We start from the raw sequence: 20586 nt of genomic DNA on the forward strand, positions 1-20586 counted from the left end.
CATCATCTTGAGAATTGGTTAAGTGTGTTGACACTCAATTGTCAAAACCAATCTGAGACCACCAATCTCCTTTGTTGTTCTTCATTGATGTATGCTCTTCAATCTTTGTTATTTCATGGTAACTATTTTTCACTTGTCTCAGTTAAGATTAATTTAGTTTCCTTGCTCTACCTTGTCATTTATTACATGGTATTAGAGCACTCTGATCCTTGTTTTGAGTTTCTGTTAAGGTTACCATTTGGAGACCTTTGTTGAGAGAGAAAGAAATTTTGATTTTTTTTCTTGCAAGTCTCATTTTTTTTCTAGCACCTTTGGAAGGCTTGCCACCAGAGGACTGTTATTTCTTGAATTTTTTTCTCTCTCTTTTTGGAAGGCTTACCGCCAAAACTATAGATATTATAATCTATCTTTTTTGAGGACTCAACTGTCTAATATTTTTTGCATATTTCACTATATTATTTTAGGTTTATACCATTTAAAAAGTCTCATATGAACTAGTTATTTTTCCTATTAAAATTTCCTGTAGCATCATTCTATACAATTCGTGTACCATGTTTTTATACAGTTCCTATAGCACATTTCTATACAATTCTTCTAGCAAGTTTCTATTCACTTTCGAGAGCACATCTCTATATAGTTTTTGTAGCAAGTTTCTATACAATTCATGTAGAAAATTTCTATATAGTTCATGTTGTTATACTCATATTTATAGTATTTGCTAGTTGCATAATGGTATCATTCTTATTTGAAGGTTTTATTTCAATAGTTTTTTAATCTAATCTATTTATTGTTGAGCTCTATATGTAAAAAAAATTTATTGCAAGATTTTTTCCTTCTTTATTAAATATTCTTCCTGTTCCATTTTTTTTTGTCCATTGATTCCTGTCACTTTTCTCTATTCTTAGTTTATTCTTGTCGCCCACCTATTTTTAGATTCCTTCTATCACCTCTATATTCTTATAGATTCTTGTCACCTCTATCATTTCTCTTCTTGTAGGTTCTTCTCACCTCTGTCATTTCTCTTCTGTAAGTTCTTGTCGCCTTTTTTATTTCTCTTCTACAAGTTCATATCGCTCCTTTTCTTTGTTGTTATTATTTATGATATTCTCCTTTTATTAAGTTTTTTAATCATAGTTCCTATCACCTTTTTCTCCAATAAAAATGTTAAGAGTTCCTTTTTATATTAATTTCTTCTTGAGCCTTTTTTCTATGAAGCTTTTGTGTGTGTGTGTGTAATTCATTTAATCCTAGAGATCAATCTTTACATTAACTTTATTTCAATCATGTCAACTTTTATTATTGAAATTAAGTTAAATAATTGGAACTATCGTGGTTGGAAAACTCATCTTTCATTTATTTTTCAATTTAATTATATTTTAGATGTTGCTACTAATGCCTCTTTAGTTCTCGGTGCTTCTACTATGCAAGATGAAATAAATGCATGGAATACTAAAAATGAAGAAGCTCTTGGTCTAATTAGTATATCACTTAACCTTGATTTTTATGTTTTGATTGCTCACTACACTACTACCCACGAAGCATGGGCTATTTTGAAACAAACATATGAAAGACCATCCAAATCACTCAAGATTCAATTTCAAGGACATTTAGAAGACTTAAGGTATATTGCTTTCAAATCTATGGATGAATTTATACGTAAGTTTGGTTATATTAAAAATCAATTAATTGGACTAGGTAATATTAATGTGAGTCAACATGAGCTAATGAACATGAAAACACACAAATTCCAAAACAGAAGGATGGTGCCAAAGAGGGCACTGATAATGTAGATACAAAGGGTGAGAAAGATGAAAAGAGAAAAAATTACATAGCAGATCAGTCTACTACTAATGAAATATTAATTTCCTCAGGACCTATGAATTAGTGAGAAAAGGAAGTTGAACAACAGAGTTTTACCAAATAACTAAAAATTAGAGTTGATAAGGAGAAGAAAAATGAATTTAAACAATAGGAGAATAAGCCAAAGGAGACAAAGAAAGACGAAGAGCCTCAGCAAGCCAAGGAAAGATTAGAGGAGATAGAAAGCCTAAGTCTAAAAGTTCACATATAAGAACAAAAAATAGTGTCAAGTTCCAACACTCTAGAGTCTAAAGGCAAGAAAGTAAGGAGGAAGATGAAGCAATCTCTAGGGACCATGAAGGGTAAACCTGTTACTCTTATGAAGAAATTGTGATTCCTAATTGGACACATCTAAATTAAGTGTTGAGCAAATGAGGACACTTAGTGACTTACTAGATAGAAAGGCAAAGCAACAGGAAATGAGAAAAGAACATCAACAAAGACAGTTATTATATGATATCAAAGATATATTTCTTGACATTGTTGTTGTTGATAACCTAGATGAAAATGCCTCCATAATAAAACAATTGATCAAGATAGTTGAGAAGCTTAATGACCTTGACATAGAAAAACAAGAAAAATAAATCTAGTGGTCAAAAATTAAGTTTGTAAACAGAGTTTTGGATGAAGTATCAACTGAGATTGCACTTAAGAAGGTTGAACTCTTTACTCTTATAATTGATTTGGAGCAATTAGTAAATAATGCAAACATATTATTTTCCAATGTATGAAATGTCCTAGGAATTAGAAAAGAAACTAGGGAGAAGATGGGAAAATTTGATGAAGATTTACATAAGTGTGGTATAGAACTAAACATGGATCAAACTTCTAGTTCAATATATTTTTCAAAGGTCAAATTTTTGTAGGGGAAACAATCGAGGTTATTGCATGAGGAATGTAACATTAGATCAGATGTCACATCTATACAAGCTTTTTTATTACTTCATTTGGAGGTGATGAAGGCATTTACAAGTTGCCAAGGACCTCATAAAAATTTCAACAATTATCTATAGAAGACAGCATGGTGGATCTTGCAACCAAATTGGAGATAGAAAGACAATTTCTTGAGACACTAAAGAGCAATTGGTATAAAACAATAACTATTCTCATGAGATTACACCACCCAATTTTGAATGCATTTGGTATAATCCTCGATTCACAATTGAATGCCACTACTCAGCATAAGTGACAGAAACATGGGGAAATATGTATGAAGATTTTGAAATGGGAAATATGTGTAAATCAAATGTATTTTATGATAGAAATGTGAGGGGGAATTATAATAAAGTAATAAGGAGGCAAACTATGTTGAACAAAAAGATTTTAGAAAAGATTTTGAAAATTTAAGTTACAGCGTACTATATGATGACCAAACTACATGCATGGAGTACACCCTAAAGGGGAGCAATTTTTTTAACATTATTTTATGTCACATTATTATCATGATAAGTGTTTTTTCCACTAATACCAAAGTGGGAGATTGTTGACCCTAAAGGCAATCTTAGTATTGTATATTAATGCAAAACACTTAGTCATTCAAGAGGCAGAGTTGGTCGGTCAACACTGTGTGGAGCCACAATGAAGGCTGAGCTATAAATAGAAGAAGTGTACAACTTCAACATGTGTTGAGTAGTGTACAATTGTCGAACATTTAGTGGTTTCCAAGCTATCCAAAAGGTAACACGTCATATAAGCAAAGTAATATATGAGCTAAGAAATTCAAAGTAAAAATAGCTCAAGCCGAGTGAACTCTATGCCAAGGATCAATAAGAAGAACCAAGCACCACTGAGCGTTAGAGGCTATATGTGTTGAGGTATACAGTTTGAGTATATGAGTTTGGAATGGCACAAAATCCAATGTAAACCATTTTTCCAATTATGAAACGTATTTCTATAATTGAGGTGAAGAAGAAGGAGGTAATTATGCCTATAGTTTTGCATCATTAATCCCTATGCAATATGAAGATCCAATCAAAAAAATTGAAAGATTAAGTGGAAAAAATGATGGATGTGGATCATTGATTACATTTTAGAAACTTCTTAAGATGGTTATTTAAGAATGATTTCAACAGAGAGAGTTGTTATGAGTTAGAAGAATGCTTTTGTGCGAAGATAAAGGAGAATTTGTGACTTAAAAGACTAAGGAAAACAAGTAGCGTAGTGAGGAGTTATTGTAAATCAGTCATAGTGAGGCAATTAGATATTGGAAGGGGAAGATCAGTTATAAGAAATTAGTGTAGACCGAAGGATCACCGTATTGTTACATTCTAATAAGTGTATCTAGTGAATCTCTTAACAGAGTGCTCCTAACATGGCTATTGTGAATCTCTTAACAGAGTCCTCATTTAATTGTGAAATTAAATCCTTTATAAAGGTAGACTTAATAGTCTTATATGCTTTTAGCAAAGCAAACCCCTCATAGGGTATATCATCAGAAGTGATCTAAATTGTATCCTTAACAAGAACTTTGTTACTACAATGGTGAAGATTTTGTGTGTTATATCCCCATTGTAGTTTTACCTTCACCTTGGAGGGCATCTGCATTAAAAAATCTTGTGTGAAGTGTTGATTACTTATTTATGTGGTTTATTCATGCTAGTAGATGCTAGATATGTAATTACATGTTATTACATGATTTTCCATGATTAAGGTTAATGAGGATTTGGAAAATTATATTTAATATGGTTTATGCTTGAAGTGGTAAAAGTTTTGGATATTTTGATTTACCCCCACTCTCAGCATCTCACTTTTCCATTAGATTTCCAACACATTAGAGATAATCCTTCCATCATTATTCTTTGCATAATATTTTCGTTAGATTTCCATAGATGCATTTATTTTCATGGCCTATACTTTGAGATTATTTGACTACCATAACACAACTTGCTAGACTATTTGATTCTCCTTTGTACTAATATGTATGTGTGTATATTTATGTATGTATGTATGTATATATATGTATTAATTCTTTTAGGTTATTTATAAAACTATGTCTTTTGTTTTCTAATCTTCTCTTGATGGATTTCCTTGGTTACTACACTTTTCTTGGATCAGACTTCAAGGTATGTTGACTTGCATAACACAACTTACTAGATCATTAATTTTTTTATAAGTTTTGTTTTTCGTTGGAATAAGAATGACATATTAATGCTTAATATAAGCACATGACATATATAATTTGTAGGAGGAAATTAAACCATGTTGCATCATCCCACGATAGATATCTGGCACACTGCAAGCAATCTCCCTCCTCGCATTACTCATTCTTCCTTGTGAGATTTGAACCCTATGACCGAGCTTTGATACTTATTACAATTTTTTTTTCATTGCACTACAAGATCAACCTATTAATCATTGATATAACCATGTGACTTTTAGAATTTAGAGGAGGCACTTAAACCATGCCATATTATCTTGCGAGAGATGTTGACACACTACCAATATAATTCTCCTTGTACTAATATATATACACACACAAATTATATAGATATTTATATTATATATACATACAAATACATACATATACATATATATCATATACATATCTATACATACATAGATGCATACATACATATAAATATCCCTACATGATCCATTATATGTTTAACCTACAAAGCTTGTATGTGTTGACAACCAAGTAGTCATATGTCATCATTAATGACGTATAATATATTGTGATGAAAATCAATTTTCAGTATGTTAAGGATGTGAAAATGCCTAAGTTCAGGAAGGAAATATAGTTTACAGTTGGACAATTTTGGCTAGTAGTGGTAGACGATTTATCAGATGAAGACACAATTTTGAGAATATGCTATCTAAAGTTTGTCTAAGTTGTTTCTATGGTCACTTACATTTATATGAAAGATAGCATGTGTTTTGGTGATGCAAAGTAGAATACTTTATTATGACAATATTTTTGGAAAAATTTGATAATATTTATGGACAAATTTGGTAATCAAGTATTTTGTCTTAGCCAATCGAATTGCTTTGGCAATTTCATTGCTAAGCAATAGTGAGACAATATCCAAGGAATTTACTCTTAGGACAGTATTATCGAAGTTTTTTAAAAATAAATTGACCCATTTTATCAAGAGTATAAAGGAAAGACTTTTTAGCATGCAAACATGTGTAGATGTATTCTGATAATGTATTTATATGATGTTCAAGCCTTGATGCAAAATTATAGATCAGAGTAGATATGGGCTTTAGTAGAACTAATTGAGATTTGAAATGCTATATAAAATTTCATTTTAATGTAATAATTCTTTTGTATTTGGATATTGAACCCAAAAGGTGGTTATAATTGTCATTCTTGAGCAATGATCTCTTTTTTCTTCTTACATTTTCTTTCAATGTTGTAAACTTTCAACAAGCTCAATTCTCCTAAAGAAAATATGTACAAAATATTTGTAATTTGTATAAGTAATGCAATGTTGCCACTATTGGAAACTCTATGCATAGTTAAGACTACTCATGGTGAAGATATAATTTGAATATCTTAATGTGAAGAAACTTAAAAAAGAAGTGTATAAGGACTATTTGACCCATATAATTATCATAGGAATTTTAAAAACATGTTGATAATTCTTAAAAATAATTTTTTTTAATATTTTTATAATAGAAAAGGGTGGTACTTCAATGACTATCAAGTTATAGTTTGACTATCTGTAAGTGTGATGGACTAGCTCTTAAAAGTTAAGAGTGTTCTAATAAGGAGGAATAAACAAATACTAAGTACAAATATTAAGTACTCTAAAAATTCATGCCTACCATTTTTACTTCCTTATGGAAAAGAAGTGCTCTCGTAAACTTTTAATGTTTTTAGAAATATTTCTAATGGAGCTAGAGAAAGCACATCCATCAATATGCTTATGTGCTTTGATTATATTTACTTCAAATGAATATATTATTTTTTCTCTCATTTCATTTGTTGCATCTATTCAAATGCAAACTGTTGAAGGGGGACTATCTTGTCAATAATACTATTATATTGAGATTATCCATAGTTGTGGGTTCTACATGAGAACAAATAATATTAATCGCATTACATGGTTGTGCCTAATATGTATATTATCCTACTACTTTTATTTTGTACCTCATAACACTTGCATGTCTAAATTATATATTTTGATTTAATAAAAAAATTGAGTTCATCTACTTTCAAAAGTATGTCTACTTCAAGATTCACTTAGGTTTTCAACTTAGGCAAAATGTATCATAAAATTTGCATTCATATTTTCATTTAACATTGAGTCCATGTTGTTTGAGTGTATTAAAATGATAACATACTAAAAGGCCATTCTCCCTTGTACAAAGTTGAGCTCATGACCCAATCTTTCATCCAGCCCAGCTGATCCTTATTGATAGATTTTCCTATAATTTTATCAATATTAATAATTTTTTATTCTTACTGATCAATTTTTTTTTTTTTAATATTGTTAGAAAGTAATGACCACCAAGATAACTGAGTGTGGGCAGGGTGTTGTTCAATCACTTTTTAGATCAATACAACTTTTATTAACCTTATTAAACCTCAAATATATAATCATTATAAACAACAACTTTAAGAAGTTACACATGCACAATAACACAAGATATGTTAACTAGGGAAGCCTTTAATCAGAGGGAAAACCTCAGTGGGCATGGTGCCCACAATGATGTACTAATATATAAGTTCCTTGTAAGAGGATGGACTCTATCAGAAGCCATTGAAATACATTAAGTACATATCAGTCCCTATGTAGAGACTTTGAATTCCTCTAAGGATATTCCAACCCTATTAGAAGTTGCGCCAACCTTGTTATGAGTTGTAAAAGGTAGAAAGACCCATTGTCCAAACACCTTCAAGGGCAAGATGATTGAACTCACTGTCTAACTGGCCTTTATATTATTCCTTACAAAAAATAGAAAATACAACTGAGCTTAGCAACTCAAACTCTTGCTCTATCCTCTTATTGTGTCTTTTCTATACCAAACACGATCTCAATACAAGATCTACAAACTCACATCACAAATCCCTTTGATCGCTTGCTTGCATGTATTAATTGATGCAGAGGCACACCTTGGAAAGCTCAGGAGGAATACTCACTCAACTGAGTTACTTCAAGGGGCACGACATCAATCAGTCGGAGTCGAACTCGAACCAAACTCAAGATTGGATTAATCAGAATATATAAATCTCCATAATTTATCTTCACCCGCACAACAAGATCTTTAACCCGGAATGTCCTCAAAGAAAATATATTTGCACTTTGACAAGAGAGACCAAGATCGAATTGCTGCCAAACTCCATAGTCGATTATCTATATCCTTTCTAAGGCAAAAACTGAAACTTTCTCTATTACCCAAATTCGAATGAATCTCTTACATAGCCAACCGGCTTATTTAAAACTAACTCTCCTTTTCTAATAAAAAAATGAGAAACATTTTTTTCGTCTTCTATCCAAGAAAAGGATAAGAATCCGAAAACCGCCTACTACCTATTATTGGAATCTGACAATCATGCAGTAGGCCACATGTTTTTCCGTCTTCTATCCAAGAAAAGGATAAGAATCCGAAACTGCCTACTACCTATTATTGAAATCTGACAATCATGCAGTAGGCCACATGTTTTTCCGTCTTCCATCCAAGAAAAGGATAAGAATCTGAAACTGCCTACTACCTATTATTGGAATCTGACAATCATTAAAACTATTCTAATTTAAAGAATCTACACCCGATCCTAGGTGGCTATATTTGGAGAGCTCATCGAGCTGCTACTCTAGGTATGCCACCACATGTAGGACGTTTATTGAAAACATTAAATTTAAAATACACAAAACATAAACCTTTCTTATTCTGTTTCCCGCTCTGCTACATCAGCATACTCCCCTGTAGAAAGAATCTCAAGTCCACTTGAGATGAGATCGTGAACTGATGAACCATGTTTGCTAATTTGTTGCTCATCCATCCAAATAGCCTCTGTCACTGGTTTGTTCTTCCATTTGACTAGATACTGAGTGTATTGTCGTCTGCGAGTTTTCTTTATTTTTGTATCTAGGATTTTCTCCAACTGAGGTGGTGCTGGTTTAGGTAGTTGTTGCAGATCTTCTGTTACTGAATCTTCATGTACGGCTTGTGTTTCAGAACCTCTGTATTGTGTGAGATCACAAACATTGAATATGGGTGAAATACCAATGTCTGTAGGTAACTGAATTTTGTAAGCATTATGTCCATATTTTTCCAGAATTTGACAAGGGCCAACTTTCTTAGGTAGTAACTTTGTATTCTTCCTTTGAGGTAACCTCTCTTTCTTCAGATATGCCCATACTAAATCACCAACTTCGAATTGTACTTATTTTCTTTTCTAATCAGCAACTTCTTTGTACTTTTGATTTGAATTCTGTAGCTGCAACTTGACTTGATCTTGGACCTCTTTAATAGCTTCAGCAAATTCTTCAGCATGTGAACTACTTGGAAAAGTATTTGGAAGTTCCCTCAGCTCGAGAATTCCTCTTGGATGTGTACCATACACAATTTGAAATGGAGATTTCCCTGTGCTTCTATTCACTGTATCATTGTATCAGAATTCAGCTTGAGCAAGTACGAAATCCCACTTTTCTCCATGTTGTTTTGTAAGGCATCTCAATAGATTACCCAAAGATCTGTTGACAACTTCTGTTTGGCCATCGGTCTGTGGATGATATGCAGATGAAAATGATAAATTTGTGCCAAGTTTCTTCCAAAGAGTTGTCCAAAATGACCCACAAATCTGCCATCTCTGTCTGAAACAATATTTAGTGGTAGTCCATGAATTCGCACTATCTCCTTGAAAAATAAATCTGCAATGTATGATGCATCTTTGGTGGATTTACATGGTAAGAAATGTGACATTTTACTGAATCTATCCACAACAACAAAAATGCTATCATACCCCTTCTGAGTTCTTGGTAATCCCATAACAAAATCCATACTAATACTTTCCCATGGTCGTGAAGGAATAGGTAAGGGCTGATATAATCCTGCATTGGTACTTTTACCTTTACCTTTCTGACAAATGGTGAAACTTTCGCACATCCTTTTGTAACTTTGGCCAAAAATAGTGTCTACGAACCAGCTCTAAAGTCTTATCCAGTCCAAAATGACCAGATAATGCCCCACTATGTTTCTCCTGTATGATATTATCTCTCATTGAACACTTTGGGATGCAAAGTTGTCCTCCTTTGAACAATAATCCTTCTTGAACCAGAAAATCAGAATATTCTCTATTGTACCTTTCATCCAGATTAATACATGCCTGATAAATATCTTTGAAATCAGCATCTTCAACATACATACCTTTCAGTTTTGAAATACCTGTAGTTTCCAACTCAATTTGTGACGTAGTCAAAGTTCTTCAGCTTAATGCATCAGCAACCTTATTTGTTACTCCCTTCTTGTGCTTGATAGAAAATGTGAATGCTTGCAATGTCTCCACCCATTTCATGTGCCTATGATTCAATTTCTCTTGACTGTTTATGAAACTAAGTGCCTGGTTATCTATGTATGCAATGAATTCCCTAGGTAGCAAATAGTGTCTCCATTTCTTCAGGGATTGAACAAGTGCATACATTTCCAAATCGTATGATGAATATCTCTGTTTGGCTTCATTAAGCTTCTCGCTGAAAAAGGCTACTGGTCTGTCCTCTTGACTAAGAACACCTCCTATGGCTATGTTGCTTGCATCACATTCTATCTGAAAGACTTTATTGAAATCAGGAAATGCCAGGACTGGTTGTCGGGCCACTTTTTGCTTAAGAAGTTCAAAGGCTTTATTGGCTTCTTCTGTCCAAAAAAATTTACACTTTTGGCCTCCTTTTATGGTGTTCAAAATAGGTGCACAAATCAAGCTGAAATTTATGATAAACTTTCTGTAGAAAGTGGCTAAACCATGAAAACTTCTAGCTGCTGCAATAGTTCTGGGAGTTGGCCAAGAAAGAATTGCACTTACCTTATCTTGATCCATCTTGAGTGTTCCCTTTGAGATCACAAAGCCAAGGTATGTCAGTTCCTCTCGCATAAAACTACACTTCTCAATATTGATCATTAGCTTTTCCTCTTGTAACCTTCTCAACACCAAATCTATGTGTTTCAGATGCTCCTCTTTTGTTTCGCTGAAAACCAAAATGTCATCTAGATATACTATCACAAACTTCCCTGTAAAATCCTTCAAAACTTCATTCATAAGCCTCATAAACGTACTAGGAGCGTTAGACAATCCAAATGGCATTACCTTCCATTCATACAATCCCTCATTTGTCTTAAATTTTGTTTTCCATTCATCTCCTGGCCTAATTCTTATCTGATGATACCCGCTTTTCAAATCAATCTTTGGAAAATATCTTGCTTTCCCTAAACAATCTAGTAAATCTTCTATTCTAGGCATTGGAAATCTATACCTTATAGTGATCTTGTTCAGTGCTCTTGAATCTGTACATAGTCTCCATGTTCCCTCTTTTTTTGGTGCTAAGACTGCAGGTACTATGCATGGGCTTAGAATTTTACCAATCAAACCAGCCTTGAGCAACTCTTCAATTTGTCTTGCCATTTCTTCATTTTGTTGTGGTGTTAGTTTATATGCCGCCTTGTTGGGTAATGTTGATCCTGGTATGAGATCAATGCAATGACTGATTTCTCGCACTGGTGGGAGACTTTTTGGTATTCCATCAGCTATAATTTCTTTGTACTTGTCCAGAATTGGTTCCACTTCGTCAGGTACCTTTTCCTTGTTCTTTTCTATCACTTCCACCTTCAAGTTTGAAGACTCCATCTCTGAATTTTCTTCCTCAGTCTGATTTTCAGCATCATTCTGCAATTTGTCCTTGAGTACAGGAATCAGTGCAAAGAGTGGGCTCTTCTTTTCTTTCACTTCTTTCAATAATTCTTTCTTACCCATCACCATAACTTTGGCTTCTGCGGCTTTTGCTTCTTCTTGACTTGGCTCAATTAAAGGTATCAGTTCAATGACCTTTCCATTCTTTGTAATGGTATATGTATTCTTCACTCCATCATGATGTGCCTTGAGATCATATTGCCAGGGTCTACCGAAAAGTAAATGGCATGCATCCATGTTAACAATATCAAACAATAATCTGTCCTTATAGGCTCCAATCTGAAATTCCACCCAAGCTTGCTCTTCTACTATAGTATGCTGCCCTTTATTTAACCAAGATATTCTGTAAGGATACGGGTGTTGTATTCTTGGTAGCTTCAACTTTTCCACCATTTCAAGAGACACAAAATTTTCTGTAGAACCAGAGTCTACTAGTACCTTGCAAACTTTTCCTCCAGATTTACAGGTAGTTCTGAAAATGGACTTCCTTTGTGGTGGTTCTTCTCTGACAGGCCTTTTCAACAGTTTTCTTCTCATCATAAGTGCTTCCCCTTTTTTCGGATAACCATGGTTGTCTGAATCTTCTTGTAAATCCACTTCTTGTGCCAAATGTATTTTTCTTTCGTCATGAGTACTAGAGCTTGCTTTTGCTGGACATTTGTGTGCCATATGATCTTCCTAATTACAGTTGTAACATCTTATTGGTCCATTTGTCCTTCCTGGTGATCTTCCTCTGAAATTTGGCCTTCTACCTCTGAAACTTCCTCTGAAATTATCAAACTTATTAACTTCATTATGCATCTCCGTTTGTGGCTGAAAATTTGGACTCCTTCCTGCAAATGTACCTCTTCCTCTGAATGGTTGTCTTCCTCTGCCTCTGTTATTATTTTCTTGTCTCCTTTTGATTTTCTCTTCCACCTTCAAAGCCAGCTGATAGCATTTAGCTACCGTGTTAGGACTTAGCAACTGCAACTCTTCTTGTATGTTCATCCTCAAACCATTTAAGTATCTTGCTACCTTGATACTCTCAGGTTCTGCAAATTTTGACCTAAGACTTAACTTTTGAAACTCTTCTGTATAAGTACAGACATCCATATCCCTTTGTCTAAGATTCTGCCTTTTCTAATGCAACTGTACCTCATAGTCTTCAAGGAGATACGTCTCTCTTATCATTGACACCATCTTCTTCCACGAACAGATCTTCCTCTTATCTTCCTTTACCCTTTCTTCTTGCACGAAATTCCACCATGTAAGGGCTGCTCCCTTCATTCTGGATTTGACCAATTTAACTTGCTACGATTCTGAAACTTTCTCACATTCAAAATGATTCTCTAATGCTTCAATCCATTCCAACACTAATTCAGCATCCATCTTTCCTGTAAACATAGGTAAATCAACGGGTTTTCCTCCCAAAGCCTTTAAAGCTTTAAAAAATGGCCTCTCGTTCTCAGCTATTCTATCTTCTTCACTGTCGGGTACATCTTGCTCTTCTTTCATTTCTTCTTTCATTTCATTCTTCTCAACTACACTCTGCATATATTCCAACTTACTGGCTAGTTCTGCCACTATCCCCTTCAACTCTCTATTCTCGTTCTGGAGAAGTTCTTATTGCTCCTCGACCTTCTTCACTAACTCTGCATTGGTCACCATCTTGCTTGACCCTACTGAAGAATCTTGATCAGGGGCGTTCAACATATAACTTCACAACCTGCAACTCTCAAGCTCTGATACCAAAAATGATGCAGAGCCACACCTTGGAAAGCTCAGGAGGAATACTCACTCAACTGAGTTACTTCAAGGGGCACGACATCAATCAGTCGGGATCGAACTCGAACCAAACTCAAGATTGGATTAATCAGAATATATAAATCTCCATAATTTATCTTCACCCGCACACCAAGATCTTTAACCCGGAATGTCCTCAAAGAAAATATATTTGCACTTTGACAAGAGAGACCAAGATCAAATTGCTGCCAAACTCCATAGTCGATTATCTATATCCTTTCTAAGGCAAAAACTGAAACTTTCTCTATTACCCAAATTCAAATGAATCTCTTACATAGCCAACCAGCTTATTTAAAACTAACTCTCCTTTTCTAATAAAAGGATGAGAAACATTTTTTTCGTCTTCTATCCAAGAAAAGGATAAGAATCCGAAAACTGCCTACTACCTATTATTGGAATCTGACAATCATGCAGTAGGCCACATGTTTTTCCGTCTTCTATCCAAGAAAAGGATAAGAATCTGAAACTGCCTACTACCTATTATTGGAATCTGACAATCATGCAGTAGGCCACATGTTTTTCCGTCTTCCATCCAAGAAAAGGATAAGAATCTAAAACTGCCTACTACCTATTATTAGAATCTGACAATCATTAAAACTATTCTAATTTAAAGAATCTACACCCGGTCCTAGGTGGCTATATCTAGAGAGCTCATCGAACTGCTACTCTAGGTATGCCACCACATGTAGGACGTTTATTGAAAACATTAAATTTAAAATACACAAAACATAAACCTTTCTTATTCTATTTCCCGCTCTGCTACTGTAGCACTAATCTTCTTCACTTGTAATCCTCTTTCTATTTCAAAAGCATCTCATTCACAAATTTGCACTTCATCACAAGGAAATTAACTTTCCTTTATACCAAGTCGTCAAAATAATTCATTGAGTCAGCCTTGAGGCTTTTCCAATTACAATTACAATAGGACTTCATTAAGATAACATAATGTACATCAATTTTTTTATGATTACATAATGTTGTTGATTCACAATCTTTACTAATATTTTACACATGCAAATTTTGACTTCACACACTCATTGACATTGTCATCAAGATGTCTTATATCTTTGTCTAATTGTGCTCAACTGGATTCTATCTCTATTAGGAGATATAACCCAATCACTAGAAACCACTTTTCAAGAACTCTATCTGTAAACTATCTTTTGTATATCTCAAATAACTGTCACCGCTCTTCAAATTTTTTGTATGCGCTCTTAGCCACATCATCAAGACACTCTATAAAGCATGTCCCCAACTACACTTGACCTCATCTTCAATCCTTGATCCATGTGGTCTCAATCATTACCTGCTACTTTGCCAAACTTCTCAATATATTGACATCGATGACAAATTCAGTCATGAATGCAACACGCAATTATGTTATCAATCTCTCCAATGCTCCAACAATGATAGGATATTGCCCCATAGGAATATCATCAGGATTCATGCTAACAAATTGTATTCCTAACAATTCCTCCATCTTAATTCATTAATGTAGGTTCTCAATATGCATACCTACTTATCTAGATCAATATTGTAACATGTATATTTACTCGAGGGCTACATAGAATTTAACCCTAAAATAATTTATACAAAATGAATAAAAGTTCTAAAATTGTTTTTTTTCCTATTTCACTAGTCGTTGTAATACAAATTAGTTCCCGTTTGCACAATCTATTTCTATGTCTTAGTGTTTTGAGGTATTTTATGTGGGTTTCTTCACATCAAACTCATATAAAAAATCTTATTCATTGAAAGAAGGTTTATTCTATAAAGAGTTTGTTTTGAAAAATTAAAAAGAATCATAAAACTTCATCAAATTCTTATAGATCATTTTCCTCGAAATGACTATTGTCATTGAAATTCTTCCATGACTATAAAAAAAAAAATATTAAAATCAGTTTCAAGACAAGGTAGTAGACTATGTGCCTGATAATTTGTCAATCTTCTTAAGGTATTCTATAATAGCATAAATTCTTATATCAAAGACATGGGCAACATACTTTTCAATAACTTACAATCCTGCTAATGACTTTTGTGAAATTTATTGTATTTCTAAAGTATTTTATGACTAATGCAAGGCGTGGAATCATATGCTAAAAAACATATTAAACATGTAGTAAAACCAATGATAATTTTAAACTAGACACATTTCCTTTTATTATGACATTTATTTGAACACCATCAATACACAATTTGCACATTTAATTCTTCATTGGAATTCTCGGAAGTAATTGCTTAAACCTACTGATCATCTAATTGCAAAATATTAAATATCATATACATTAAATAAATGCAATATCATTAAATAGTTTGTAATGAGTCTATTGGGCTCAAGCCTTGCTCAATACAAGACTCTGGCATTATAAGAGATGAGGTGATGATTATGTTTTTAACAAGTTTGCCAGCTGACAAAATTCAACCTAAGACTCATGCTCCCATTTCAAACAAGTGCTACATAGTGGCTTGTATATGCCGTAAACTATAACAATTTAATAAAATACAATAGTATATTGAACTTAAAATAGTTTAATAGTTTAACTACATAGAATAGTATATTAAACTTAAAATAGTTTAATAGTTTAAGTAATAGAATATAATCAATTTATTTTATTGTAATGATAATATTTAATGTAAATTTAAATTTAAATATTAATATTTTTTATAAAATCATAGATATAAAAAACTAATATTTAATTTCCAATGTTTTAAAATTATCATTCTATTTTTAAAAATAATTTCATGCTTAATATTTTAAAAATAAAATAATTTCTAATATAAAAAAAAAATCATCATGAATGTTGATTTATAATTTATAATATAATATAATGATATCTTAGCTATTGGTATTGTATTTTATTTAATTCCAAAGCTATTAAAATATATTTGATTATCATTAAAAATAATCTATAATTTATGATATAAAAATATAGTCATGTCTTAGCAGAAAAAAATTTGATTCATTGAATATATATATTTTTTTAAATCAAAAAGTGACATAGCACTTATATAATATATTTATTAATAAACTAATTGAAGGGCTCATCAGAGAAAGAACTAGCAAGAAAACTATGAATCATTGCCAAAATACAAAAGTGTTAAAAGCTTATATGTCATACCAGGCATGCCTACAACAAAATACAATTTCTTTGCACTAAGCAAGAGTACCCAAAATATGATATATATCAATACTCAACAATGATCAGGGTCTAATTGTGCCAATAAACCTCTCCTTCTGAAAGATTTAACTAAAATCAAGAGAGCTTTGAACCTCTTGTCAAATTGGAGCATTTGTGAACATGCACAAAGAATGTGCAAGCTAATAGCCATGTGTCGATCAAATATAGTACTAGTTTCTATTAAGCTTCATTCATCTTCTTTGTGTCCCAAATATGGCACTCTGCTAAGCATGGGAATTTCGAAAAAATAATCTCTGAATGGCAAGATTCAAATATGAAGCCTTCACAACCAAGATTAGCTAGACAATCAGCTAGTTTATTGCCCTCCCTCAGAGTATGAGAGAAAAAAGTAGCTTGAAAAGAATCAATTAAATCCCAGCATTGTTGAAGGATATAGGCTAGTTTCCAGGTATGAGAAGATCATCAGAATATTCATTGAATATTTTCATATATTGCTATGGGTATGCTTTCTATAAATCTGCTTCTACTCTAAATATATCAACCAATTATATTGAAATAAAATAATTTTCTAAATTAAATTTTTTATATACATTAAAAAAATAAAAATTCAAATATAAAATAAAGATATTTAGATGTGATTGGTTGAAATAAGAAAGATTAATAAATCGAAATAATTGCAAGCCTTCAGACTATACATGATAAATTTTCATGAAACCTTTTTATCAAAACAAATAAACACAATCTCATACCTCTCACTAATATAGAACCAGAAAAGAAAAGACAAAGTAAGCATTTTATAGACAGACCCCTTGGGTCATTATTCTGTACTAAAAATTGTCACCGGACAATTATATTCAATCCTTCCATTCTATTAAGCCTTATTTTTAAGGGCCACCCTTAGTAAACATCCACCAATCAACCGACCATTTATAGTGACAAGACTATTCCCTATACCTCGCGAGTTTTTGAAGTTATACTCTTTTATATCCGAAAAAGGAAAAAACGCTTTTCCCGCCTCCTTTAAAAATCTGCTCATTCTAAGCGCACATTAAGGCTGGGGTCCCATGGAAGGGGGCTTCCTATAAAATAGAACGGAAGCCACTTGCTATTTTTTAGGGATTATTTTAAAGCTAGCGGTCCCATGATTTATGCTACTCAAAATTATAGCTCCGAAATTAAAGGAAGATATGCATTTAAAATAAGTTGAAAATTTAAATTCCCTCTAAAATTACATTTTAATTAAAATCTAAAATTTAGATTATTGACAAATGGCAAAAAGCATTCCTAAGCTGGTGGGGCTATTTCCAGCCCCACCCCTTTTTCACCCAGTTCCTAAAAATGTGGGGCTTCTACTTTTCAGGAGAAGATTCTAAATAATCCCGTAGCAAAATTATATTTTGCTCATGAGACCACCCACTTCCTAGAAAATAGAGCTTAAGCCCCCTCATGAAACCGCACCCTAGGCCTCAGTAAAAATGTTTTTTTGCTGGATCTGTGTAGTTGATTTTATTTGCCATTTGCTGTATCTATTGTTTGTACGAGTTCTCAAATCTCAAGAATTGTCTCCTATGGAAGTAAAATAGAAATAATTTGCGATTGTTTTGAGAGTATTATCCAGAACCCTCTCTGCGTATGGGAAATAATAATTAGGCAGCGTTTACTTGATGTGAATAGGTTTTATAATGGACGCTGATATTGTTTTTAAGGGAGGATTATATTATTAAAAGTCCTCTTCGATTAAGAATCATAGCAGGAACCAAAGATTGATCCAGAGAAGAGACTCAACATAGGAAAAAAATTCTGAATCCTTTAATGGAGAGCAATACGTCATTTATAAGATAGTTCTGTTACTAAAATGTAATTGAAATTTAAACAATTTTAAACTTAGAGATCTTCAATCAAATGTCGAAAATCGATTCTTCATTTTAAAAGCAGAAATTATCTGTTCCAAATTTAAATTTGGAGATCTTTAATTAAAAAACCGAAAATTGATTCTTCATTATAAAAGCAGGAATTGTCTGTTCCAATTTTAAACTTAGAGATCTACAACTAAAACAAACGAAAATTGATTTCTCATTATAATGGCAGGGAATTGTCTGTTGCAATTCTAAACTTAGAGATCTTCAACTAAAACAAACGAAAATTAATTCCTTGTTATAAAAGCAGGAATTGTCTGTTCCAATTTTAAACTTAGAGATCTTCAATTAACAAATCGAAAATTGATTCTTCATTATAAAAGAAGGAACTATCTGTTCGTTTAATGCTACAGAAGTGATTTGATTCGACATATGCTTCATCTATTTGCTTGTACGAGTTTTCAAATCTCAAAATTCCTCTACTTTGGATGTAAAATAGAACTACTTTGCCTTCGCTTTCAGAATTCCTCTACTTTGGATGTAAATTAGAACTAATTGCCTTTGCTTTCAAACTTCCTCTGCTTTGGATGTAAAATAGAACTAATTTGCCTTTGCTTTCAAAATTCCTCTCCTTTGGATGTAAAATATAACTAATTTGCCTTTGCTTTGAGAGTATAAACCACAGGGGAAAGGAGGATTTAATTTCTTACCTGGGATTTGCGAATTCGTACAGCTTCCCCGTCTGCGCGAAAATGATGAGCCCTACTTCGGCATCGCAGAGAACAGAGAGCTCCTGCGCCTTCTTCAGCATTCCCCCCTTGCGTTTTGAGAATGTAACCTTGCGATTTACAAGGTTTTCTATCTTTCTCAGATGCACCTTTCCCCTCGCCATTCTCTTCTCAGAAAGCAGGAGAGCTTCTCCACGCAAACACCACTTCTCCGGCACTCAAAGAGCACCAAACGAAGGGGAATATTTGTATGTTCGTTTGGATTTAAGGTTTCGACCGTACGGTTATCACCTAAGCAAACAACTCACGGTCGAGGTGCAGCTCCGAACGTAAAATTAGTTAAAAGTTGACTTACAATAGTGGAGTGCCCACAAAGGTAGAAGCGCATAACAGCAATCGTACGAGTTTAGGTAGCAGTTGTTATCGGTTATTATCAGCGAGACCTGGGAAGAGCTTTAAACTCAAATATGACGGTCGTCGTTGTCATTTAAAGAAGGAGATTAAGGAATGAGTGAATAAATCAATAAAACATGTTATGTCTAAATATTGCAATCACATATTTATTTATTTATTTTAATTATCTTTAGATTGATGAAGACACTATCATATTCATTAGAACTATAATAGTAGTGTAGACACCTAAAATGTAGACACTTAAAAATCTTTAGAAAATAAAGTATTTATATTTTCTAAAAAAGTTTTGATGACATCATCATTTATTAATTAATTATTTATTTAATTAATTAATTAATTTTTATGTCATTAAATTCTTTTATCTTAATTAAAAATATTTAATTAAGGAATCCCTCCCAAAAATGTTTAAATCTTATTTAAACATTATTTCCTTATTTATTAATTATTTAATTAATAAATTGACCAAAAATTCTAAAATAAATAAAAAAATTATTTTTTGCCCAAAACTTGGCCAATTTCCTTATGACCAATAACCTCTTCCAAAATCTTCTAATCCTTCTTTAATTTTAATTAAAGGCTAATCCCATCATTTCCTACCCCTAATCCCAACTCAAAATATTTAATTAAGATTAAATATTAATCCTCATGTTTATTAAAAAAGTTTTAATAAATATCTCCTCAACCCAGTTCCTTGAAATAAATAAAACTTTATTTATTTCCTAAAAATCTAATTTATCCTCATCCTAAGAAGTTCTAGACTCTTCTAGAAAGTCTTCATCCTCATCCTAGGAAATTCTAGACTATTCTAGAAAGTCTTTATCCTCATCCAAAGTCTAGACTCTTCTAGAAGATGTCTTTAAACCTAATCCTAATCCCCTCCTAACCTTGTCGCATTCCCTAAACATGGGTTAAAACTTGCTAACTCAAGTCAAAGTTAACAAATATCTCCTCCT

The 20586-nt window shown here is 32.7% G+C and overlaps 1 protein-coding gene across 3 annotated transcripts in view; it reads right to left on the reverse strand.

Annotated features, from left to right (window-relative positions):
- Nucleotides 1-19560, reverse strand: part of LOC149564756 (MADS-box transcription factor 14-like) — a 315466-nt gene extending 295906 nt beyond the window's left edge. Inside the window, exon 1 of one of the 3 annotated variants that reach the window (XR_016361930.1) lies at nucleotides 19202-19558. Coding sequence is in view for 2 of the 3 variants with exons in the window: in XM_089818348.1 (XP_089674474.1) it covers nucleotides 19202-19383 (182 nt within the window). In the remaining variant the exon portion in view is untranslated. Of the gene's footprint in view, nucleotides 1-19201 lie in introns of all 3 variants that reach the window. The other 2 variants (XM_089818348.1, XM_089818347.1) reach the window with 2 other exon arrangements.
- Between the last annotated feature and the right edge of the window lie 1026 nt (nucleotides 19561-20586).

Source organism: Cupressus sempervirens, chromosome 3 (genome assembly GCF_028749045.1).
Source record: "Cupressus sempervirens isolate cs-2001-9-10 chromosome 3, ASM2874904v1, whole genome shotgun sequence".
Classification (NCBI taxonomy): domain Eukaryota; kingdom Viridiplantae; phylum Streptophyta; class Pinopsida; order Cupressales; family Cupressaceae; genus Cupressus; species Cupressus sempervirens.